Source organism: Condylura cristata, unplaced genomic scaffold (assembly GCF_000260355.1).
Source record: "Condylura cristata isolate star-nosed mole 26May11 unplaced genomic scaffold, ConCri1.0 scaffold00029, whole genome shotgun sequence".
Taxonomy (NCBI): domain Eukaryota; kingdom Metazoa; phylum Chordata; class Mammalia; order Eulipotyphla; family Talpidae; genus Condylura; species Condylura cristata.
The window spans coordinates 6,536,018-6,546,366 of NW_004567130.1; the positions used below are offsets into that span (position 1 = coordinate 6,536,018).

At 52.2% G+C, this 10,349-nt stretch overlaps 1 protein-coding gene across 1 annotated transcript in view; it reads right to left on the reverse strand.

Moving 5' to 3' along the window:
- TPST2 (tyrosylprotein sulfotransferase 2) overlaps positions 1–10,349 on the reverse strand; it is a 34,291-nt gene that overhangs the window by 10,936 nt on the left and 13,006 nt on the right. Inside the window, exons 2-3 of the mRNA XM_004690858.2 lie at positions 6,504–6,575; positions 1,519–2,412 (exon numbers count right to left, since the gene is read on the reverse strand). Coding sequence (XP_004690915.2) covers positions 1,519–2,412; positions 6,504–6,575 — 966 coding nt within the window. The remainder of the gene's footprint in view (positions 1–1,518; positions 2,413–6,503; positions 6,576–10,349) is intronic.

The window sequence follows — 10,349 nt, forward strand, 5'->3', positions numbered from 1 at the left end:
AGACCAAGTAAAAGAAAGTTCCAGACACATTCGACAGGACTCCAGTTTGGTCAGGAAACCCCAACAAAGAAGCAACTGGCCACCTGTCAAAATCTGGGTGGGGGGATTATGGGTCTTGTTTTATGTATATCCCCAATTTCCTGTAGTAAATATTCATGCCCACTGCAGTAACATGGATGGAGTGAAAGGGATTATGCTCAGTGAAATAAGCCAAAAGGAAAAAGAAAACTATCGGATGGTTTCACTTACAGGAGGAATATAGGGGCACCAAGTAAGACATCAGGGGAAAAAATAAATTAAAACCCCACAAAATTAACAGGCAATGGTAAATCAGAGACATTCTTCAGGGAAGGGGCAGGGAGAGGGATCGGAACGAGGGCGGGAAGAGCACTGAAGAATACGGTGATGGTGCCCAGGGAACTGGTGGTGGGAGTTTCACGGGGAGCGCACCTGAGAGGAGAAGTCAACACTGTACAAAAATGCACAACGATGTAAAATATACATAAGGAAACTGATTTTAAAAAAGATCTATGCATCTTTGGTGATGAGTTTTGGGATGCTGGCGGGATGCGCGTGAAGAGCTTCAGTCCGTCGGCTCCTGGGGTGGCGCTGGCGGGAGTGGCCAGGAAAGAACTAGGGGGCAGCGCTTGAGGAGTTCTGCCCCTCAGTGGGCTCTCCAGAAAGCTGTGGCCCGATCAGGATGTGGAGATGGCCCAAGTGATGGCACCTCCGCCCCAAGTGGTCTGAAGGCTCTGGGTCTCCGAGCGGGCAACAGAAGGAAGAGGGAGGCGGGTACGGAGGTGGAGTAAAGCTTGAGAACTCACACTCTGCAGTGCAAACCCTACCTGCCAGCGCTAGCTGTGTGGCCTGAGGTCAGACAGTTCTCTCTCAGATTTGGTTCTTAATCTTGAAAAGGGAGGCTAAGAAAAGCTCCCTTCAGGATGGTGGGATTCAAGGGATGGTCCCTGTCGAGGACTGAACTGGGCGTCTGCAGGCACACGGGAGACGACGAGAATCACAGAAAGGCAGTACAGACCCTGGGGTGTCGGCTGCTGGGCGCCTCAGGACACGCGCAAGGACATCATATCCCCATGGTAGAGGAGGCGCAGGAGGCTGAGTCGCTTGCTCAAGGCAGACAAGCAGCAAGCGGCAGAGCTAAGATTCGAACCCAGACAGTCTAGTTCTAGAATTTGTGCTCTCAGCCTTTGCCTACTGTGGTCTTAATACAAGCACACTCAGTTTCCTGGCTCTCTCGGAAAGGGCGGAGGGAGGGACTGCTGCACTTTTGGGGGTGATGAAACTGCAGTTCACACAGCTTCAGTGGCCTACTTGATGTCTCCGGCTACACAGCAGGAGGCCTGGCTCACGGCTCTGCTCCTAAGCACCCCTTCTCTGTGACGGCAGGGAAAACTGGGGCTCAGAGCGGCAGAGTGACTCATCTAAGGCCAAGGGGCCCCGCCGAGGCGGAGCCATCTCCCCACCCGGCGCCCCGAAGCCCAGGACCAGGGCTCCACTCACTTGGATAGGGAGACGCCGCCGGGCTTGCCGATGAGGTCCTCGTGGTGCAGGACGGCATCGCTCCAGGCGATGCCCAGGAAGTCGAGGATGAGCTTGAGGGAGCGCCTGGGGTGCAGCACCAGCTGCTCGTAGTACACCGGCAGGCACTTGTCCCTGCCCACCTCCATGCACTGCGCGTACATGACCTCGATGGCCTTGTTCCACTTGGTGAGGCAGTCGCGGTAGCTGCTGAGGTCGAAGCCGGCGATGGTGACCTTGCGAGTGATCATGGAGTGCACGGAGGCCCGGCCATCCCGCACCATCAGCAGGAACTTGGAGTTGGGGAAGAGGCGCGACAGGTAGACGGAGGACTTGAGCGTGAAGGGGTCCTTGTTGCAGAGCACGCGGGCCGGCTCGCCGTGCTTGGCGATCACCTCCAGGATGAAGGCCTGCATGGCGGCGTCCAGCACCTCGTCCGTCACGCCCGCCTCGTCCAGCCGCAGCTTCTCCCGGCCGGACTTGGACCAGGCCTGGCGCATGGCCAGCACGCGGGGGATGATGCGGGTCTCCTCGCCGCAGCGCACCTCGGGGTGGGCGTCCAGCATGGCGCGCATCAGCGTGGTGCCGCTGCGGGGCACGCCACCCACGAAGATGAGCGGCATGGCCTTGCCGTAACGGTACTCCACGTGGTCCATGCCCACCATCACCAGGTCTTCCTGCTCTGGCCGCATGACCCGCCGGGGGCCGTGGGGGCCCGCCAGCACTGCCCGGCACTCCAGCACCTGCTGGCCCAGCTGGACCACCAGCACCAGGGCCAGGGCGCAGCCAGCTGCCAGCAGCGCCCTCCGCACCGACAGGCGCATGCTGGGCCTGGGGTGGGGGGCCTGCTTCAGCGACACGTCACAGGGCTCACATCTGGGGAGAGAGACACAGAGATCGGGGGGCTTTATCATACAAGATGACAACACACACATGCTGCTTCACCAGCACCTGCTGTGCCTGGCTGGTGCTGGGAACCCCAAACGCCTTTCGCTCATGAGACCCTCCCGTCACTGCAGGGGTAGTGCTATTACTTCCTGTGGGTGCTGGAAGCCACTGGTTCAAATCCCTTATTACCACTTCCTAGCTGTGGGCACTTGCCAGTCCCTTCAGCACTCTATGCCTCCGTTTCCTCAGGTGGTGAACACAGCAATAATTCCTCTAAAAATTACTACCTAACTGTAGAGAGTAGTCAGGTTTCAGGATTGGACAAGGACAGGTGTTTGCCTGTTTTGTTCGTGGCTGTCATCACAGCATCTAGCACGGCGCCTGGCACAGGGCAGCTGCTCACTATGAACACGCCGTGGTTGAATGAGTGGGACCTGGCACAGAGTACGTGCTAAGAGGTTATCACTGCAGAGGGGAGGAAACTGAGGCATGGCAAGGCTGCACAGGCCACCAGCTGGAAGAAGCCCAGCTGAGCCCACGCCTGGGCCCTGGGACAGCCAGCTCCAGCATCTGCTCTGCATGACCATAGTCTGCCTCAGCAGATGCTTTTCAGGGACTGCACAGAATGCGCTGGTCTGGGTTCCTCCCCGCATCCCAGTCCACTCATTCAGCCTTCATTCAGTAAGTACTCAATACATACTCAAAGGTGCCAGCATTATGCCCAGTGCAGGAAAGAGGACGTAAATGAGACAAGCAGGCCCCTGGACCCAAGGAGCTTATGTCCTGGCAGGGAAAGGATAGCACACAAAGTCCTGCAGAGAACGCACCGCCACCATGCGGGATCAAATAGGGAAGGATGAGGAGGTCAGGGAGGGCTTCTGGGAGGAGGTGCCATCCAAGCAGGGACCGTGGAGAATGTGCTGGCAGTGTGAACATGTGTGGGAAGGGTGCGCTAGGCAGAGGGAGCACAGAGTGGGAGGACTCCTAGATGGGTAAGGGATCTTCAAGAATTAGTGGGGGGCTCCGGAGTCAGCAGTGAGGGAGGACAAAGGGAGTGAAGGGGGAGACCTGTGTGTGGATGAAGGGGGCAGTTGTCAGGCAGGACGAAAAGCAGGACCCGCCTAGCTTAGCCAGTTCCTGCCCAAGTCACCTCAAGAGAGTTATCTACCCCCTCCCAGCTGACCCTCAAGGCCCCCGACGCTGCCCTGAGGACAACACAGAAGGCACCTCAGTCACTCAACGGACACGGCTGCTCTTCCTCACCCCTGCTGTTTGCAAGTCCTTTCCTCAGCCAGGAGAAGGAGGACTTGGGCCTCACTGGGCAGTCAAGGAGTCAGGCGGACCTGGGTTCGAGCCCAACTCTGCACTCCCCTCGCGGCTGGGAAGCCTGGGCAGTCCTTTCACTTCTCTGAGCCTCCCCTAGAATATGGGTCTAAACTCAAGGGGTATCATGCATGCGCATGTAACCCCCCTGAAGGACTTGGGATTATGCCCTACATAGAGAGAACATTCAAAAGCAGGGGCCTCCCTGGGGGTGCACGGGTTGGAGTCTCAGTACTATCAAGCTGGCCACATCCACTGTGGCCTGAGTTCCATCCTGGGCCAGGGAGCTGACCCATATATAGTACAGCAGACCCCTCCTGTCTCACCCGCTGCTTCCCTAGCAGTGTGTCAGTAGATCTACCTGTTCTGCTCCCCACTCTGTCTCTGGGGAATTCTCTCACCCCTTGTACCTCTAACCTAGACCCTAGTTTTGTATGCATAAATAAATAAATAAAAGAACATTAGCAGTTTCTACCACATTCACTGTTCAATTATTCTGACATTTAATGAGTGTCCGCTGTGTGCTCAGAGTCAGGTTACGGAGCTCAGAGACTGCGTCAGTCCCCGCTACGCCTGGAAGGGGGTGAGGGGCCCTGACTAACGAGGTGAGGGCAGGCTTCCTGCAGGAGGCCATCCTCAAGATGAGTTCTGAACACGGTGTTGTTTACAGCCAGGTGGAGAAGCAACAGGAAGGGTTCCAGACAGAGGAGCAGCAGGCAAGGGCTCAGCAGGAAAGAAGCGAGTGTGACCTTGACATGACCATGACCAGGAGCTGCTGTGGCTTAGCAAGTGGTGAAGGGTCTCAGAAGGATGGAGAGGTGGCATTCCACGCTGGCCCAAGAGGAAATATCAAGTGATCCTGGTTTGCAGCCAGACAAACCCACCTGCAAGGGCCTTGGCTGCCTGAGGTCCCTTAGGTCGTGGCAAAGGAAAAATAAACATCCAAGCCAAGGGCACACACAGGCTTGGGCCTGGGTCAAGCTGCTGCGAGGCCCTGGCACTTCCTGGCTGTATGGCTTTAGGAATCACTCCTCACATCTGTGCCACAGCTTCTTCCGCTGCAGAAGGGAAGGTCCCTGGACCTCAAAGGCTGCAGTGAAGGTTGTAGAAGCAGCAAACAGAGCAAAGGAGAGACATCCGGTAGTCCTGCAGCGCATGGAGCGTGCTGGAACCCTTGTCCCATCAAATGCTGCTGACAGCGCTGGCATTTCATTGGTGCTGAACTTGGGGTCTGGGATGGGAGAATCAAATTTCTGGGCTACTTATGGAGGGAGGCAGGCTAGACAGGCACTCAGAATCCCTCCAAGGGCCCATCTGCTTCTTCAAGTGCTCACTGAAATTCTCCCTTTAGACCCAAGACTAGAATTCTGCCAATTATGGTTATTTCATGGCAATGCCCTGGGGGAGTTGGCGGAGGTTTGTCAATCACACTTTAGCTTGAATTAGCTGTTATTACCCTTTCTTACAATACTTTTAGTGGGGAGTGAGAGAACAGAGCTTCTGGGGAACAGATGGTGATGGGAGTTACATAGAAAGGGAGAAAAGGAGCTAATCTTCAAAAGTGGTTTCTAGAAAGGATACATATAGTGTGCTTACCACTGTGTGTGCAAGGTGCATGTGTGTGTGCGTGCGTGTGTGTGTGTGTGCGTGCACACAAGCTTGTGTTTGGGGTTGAAATCATTTGAATACTAAATACCAGGAAGAAAGAACTGAAAGGAGAGATATACAGATAAGGAAAATGTTACCAACTTGCCAGTTTTGCTCAATACTGATCACTCACGAGGCTACAGCACAAAACTACACACCTGCATTTTGTGTTTTCACATTTATGGGCACTTGCTCTCATCAAGTTTTCCCCAGGCATCATCTAACATCATCCTCTTTCCCACCTCTGGGCTAGGTGCTCGCACCAGGAGTTCAGAGAGAAGCAGCAATTTGCCCAAGGTCACACAGAGTGGCAGGCCTGGGCTAGGCCTGCCTGAGACCAAGCTGTTGACGGTCATCAGACAGGACCCAGTCAGTGGCCCATCCTGCCAGAGCAAACAGGTCAGAGAAGGCAGGTGTGAGGGGAACAAAAGGGAGCAAAGACCTGGAGAGTGGCCTGAGAAAAGAAAGAAAGTGAGAGGACCTGGCAAAGAGACAGCAGAGAAGGCCCAGCCCAGCCAGGGATCGCTCTGCAGAGGGGTGAGAGGTCCCAGTCAGAGGTCCCAGCACCCTGGCACAGATGATGATAGGTAAGAGCCTCACACCTGGAGTCCTACAGCCCTAGTTTCAACCCCCGCTACCACCTGATAGTTACTGTCCTTGAGAAGGGACTTTACCTCTCTGAGCAGTTTTCTCCTCAAAAAAAAGTAATAATAACCTTCTCTCAGTGAGCCAGTATGAGACCCAGAACTTTTGTGTGAAGTACTGAGAAGTGCTGAAAACGGGAGCTGGGATTTGGATTTGGCTGTGACTGCCCTACGATGCTGGGCAGGACACTGCCTGCTCTGGGACTCAGCCGCCATGCTGCTGTCACCGGGAGCATCCGCTTCACGAGGGTGAAGGCCAAATGCCTTTCCATGCTGCTGGGAACCAGGTCTGTCTTTTTCTGAATTTCTAACAGAGAAGAAAGAGGGGGCTTGGGGGGAGACACGGTGGAGTCTGGGGGCATCCACTGTTCGACAGTGGAGGTTGTGTGTTAAAGTGGAGGTGGCTGTGCCTGGGGCAGTCTCCAGAGAAGTTGGGGCTCTGAGGGGCATTCTGCATGCACTTACCTCTCCTGGGCACTCTCATCCCTGGGTTTCAGCCCGCGTGGCCACTTGCCAAGGCTGTCCACCAGCTGACCCCTGCAGAGGAGACGCCGCATTAGGGTTGAGTGCCATGGAGAGGGGTAGTGGGGGTGCTGGGCTCCCCTGTGATTCTGCAAGGAATGCACCTGGGGGTGTGAGCTGCAGGCATGGGGGGACACTCAGGCCAGATGCTGCTGCTGGGGCCTGACCTGGCCTGTCCCTCCAAGGATCCTACTGGCTCATGTCTCAGACAGAGAGGTGTGAGCAGAGAACCTGGGACAAGACACTGCCTTATGGTCCCCCCTGGTCTCTGCCAACTAGACGTCTCCCTCCTTTCCTCCTGGCACAGACCATGAACTCCAGGAAAAAGTAAACACAACAATAAGCAACCACCACCAGCTGTATCCCTCGTGACCACTGGGACTTCTGGGTACAGCTGCATAGGCTCTGTGTCTCCAACTCCATAGGCCACCACATAGCTGGCCTACGACACATGGGGTGCCCCTGGAGCTGGACAGCACCCTGCCACCCGACCCCTACCCAAATACCTATTGTGCGGGTGCCCGTGTCATTTCATCCCCTTATGAGGGCAGAATGAGATCCCAATTTTACCAATGAGAAAACGGCACCAACAGGAAGAACAACTGACCCAGACAGTCACCTGGTACCCAACTCTTTGCCACGGTGTTGAGGAGACTGAACACAGAGTCGCAAACTGGCCACCACGCAACCATGGGAGCCTGGTGCACACCCAAATGCCATGCCCCTACCCCTCCGGCATTTAAATTCAAACTAAGTTCCGTGCGGAGGATTTATGGTCCAGCTCTTCCCTCCCCCCACTTTACAGAGCGGGCAACTGAGTCTGAAGCCGACTTCCCACCTTCCATTCCCATTCCAGAGGTGGGGCTGGCTAAGAACACAGCTCTGGAGCTGGATAGCTCCTTGACTGCACAGACTGTCACTGCTCTGAACCTGTTTTTCCATTCTGTAAAACGGGCTGCTGGGAGGTTTCAACAAGAACAAGCACTCAGACTCTCAGCTACTACCTGATTTGTGCCAAGATGGAAATCAAGAGCGCAGGCTGCTGTGTGTAGCCCCGACCTCTTCCCCTTTCCATCTGCTCGCTTCTCACCCCTCTGTACAGTTTTTTCTATCCACCCTGATAGTACCGATCAGTTTCCTGGTGCAACCACAGCAGCCATCCTGTGCCCATTCCCAAGTGACAGATGCACGGCCTGACACCCCTAGGCCCGGGGGGGTCAGTGGTGGGAGGCCTGCCTCTTGGAACACAGAAAAACAATTAAGGGGCCCAGCACTTGAAGCTCTTCCAGAGCTAAAATGGCTACAGCCCAGCTGCCCCCAGGTGGTCCTTAAAATCCCAGAGAGCCCAAGAGGCCTGCCAGCTCCCACGCAGAGGGCCCTTTCAGGGTGGCGGGACAGGCTGTCAGCCGCCTAGAGCTGCTGGTCCCCCAAGGGCACTGCTGAGGATGCATTTAAATTCAGAATAAGTAAAATACAAGGAAATGTGAAGTTCTGGAGTTCAGCAACTCGTTTGTACTGGTCACATTTCGAGTGCCCTGGAGCCACCTGGTAGCAGTGGACACCTGCCAGATAGGGCAGGTCTAAGATGGGGTCAGCGATTTGCAGCATCCTAGCCCTTGGGCTAAGGTTGGCTTTTACACTTTTTAAGGGAAAGAGGAGGAAGGAGGGAGTATGAGAGCAGCAGCGGGAACAGCCACAAAACCTGAAATATTTACTACTGGCACAGTCAGAAAGCCCCATTAGATAGGTAAATACAGCTTGTGGGTTCTAAAACATTCCATCATTTGCAGAAAGTTCCACTAGACAGCACAGACTTAAAAATGAGGGGGGTTGGGAGGAGGTCATTGAGCCCCTTCTCTTGGAGGAAGAACATCAGCATTTTTAAAAATACATTTATGTTGTGGTCCAATATAGCCACTCCACTCCAACTTCCACTGTTTGCCTTCATTTTGCTTTTCAAAGTCCATGAATTTTATTTTTATTTTGTTTTGTCCAATTATCCACTTATGTTTCCTTGTATTACAGATACAAGTAAGAGCGTCCACTCTCCATCTTCTGTCTTTCCAACTCATTTTGCCTAACACATTCCCCTTGAGTTCTTCCATTTTGCTACAAATGGCCTGATTTCATCTCTCCTTCTAGGTGAAGAGTGCACATACACCACATCTTTACACCTAGTCATCTCTCTGTGGGCACTGGGGGAGTTCCTCATTTAAGCTGTCACGAAGAGTGCTGCAGTAAACGTTGTGGTAACATCTACGCACAAATATCTGTGATGTACGGAACTGCTACTTAAATTCTTCAGATAGATTCCCAGAAGTGAGGATGCTGAATCATAGGGTAGTTCTGGTTTTAGTTTAATGAAGAAAGCTCAAAATCATATGGTTTTTATCCTTCCTTTTGCTGATGTAGAACACCAGCATTTACTAAGCATGACTACGTTTTGTTTTGTTTTTTTTAAGATTTATTTATTTGTGCATACAGAACTGGGGTACAGACCAGAAGCTCAGGGGTGGCAAGAGGCTTCACCAGAGACAGAGTGGGGAGCAGAATAGGCAGATCGACGAAGTACACTGCTGAGGGGAGCAGCGGGCGGGTCAGGAGAGGTCTGCAGCGCCATGTGGTCACCTCCAGGGCAGGCGGGGATCGAACTCATGCAGAAGTGGCTTTAGCTCCTTAGTGCTGTGCTTTAACTCGCTGCGCCACCAGGGAGGGCCATGACTACGTATTTAATAACAGATTTTTAATTTCTAAAAGGATTGCACCTCTAGCATTCCCACCAACCGCATGATTGCCAACACCTGGGGTTAGCAGTCTTTACTATAAGCCACTCATGAGATGATGTCTCATGGTTCTGATGTGCAGTAGGAGTAGTGAAGAACATTTTTCCTGTTTGTTGGACAGCTGCATCTCCCGTGGAAAAGCTTCTATTCATATTTCTGCTCATTTTTTTCATTGGCTTGTTTTCTGAATGAGCTCTTCATCTATTTTGGCTATTAACACCTAGTTGGATGTGGGATATGCAAATATCTTCTCCCATTCAGTAGGCTGTCCTTTTTAGGCTGCTACTTTCTTTTACCATGTAAAAGCTTTTTCACTTGACGTAGCCACAATTGTTTATTTTTGCTTTCATATCCTTTGCCTTGGAGTTGAGACATCAAAGACTTCAATTATGTCATGTGATTTGTCACTAACATTTTCTTCTACGTCTCTTATGATTTCAGGTTTTCCATCTAGGTCCTTAATCCATTTTGATTTTATTTTTGTTTATGGAGTTATGGAGTGAACCAATTTCCTTCATTTGCAAGAGGCTGTTACATTTTCTTAGGACCATTTATTGAAGAGATATTCCTTTCTCCATGTTATGGTTATAACTCCTTTGTCATGAATTAAGTGTTGAAATATATGTGGATTTATTTCTGGGCCCAACTTCTGTTCTATTGATCCATGTGTATGTTTTTATTATAATACCACACTGTTTTAACTACTGTTGCTTTATAATAAAGTTTATTCTATTTTTCTTATTCCCCTCAAGATTGCTTGAGCTTTTGGGGTTTGTGTGTATGGTGTAATATTTTTGTTCTGCTTCCTTAAAACATATCATTTGAATTTTGATAGAAAGTGCATTGACAGAAGAGCTAAAAAGACACTTCTCCAAAGAGGAAATGCAGATGGCCAACAAGCATACGAAAAAATGTTCAACATCACTCATAATAAGGGAGATGCAAATTAAAACCACAATGAGATACCACCTCACCCCAGTGAGAATGGCACATCTTCAAACAACTA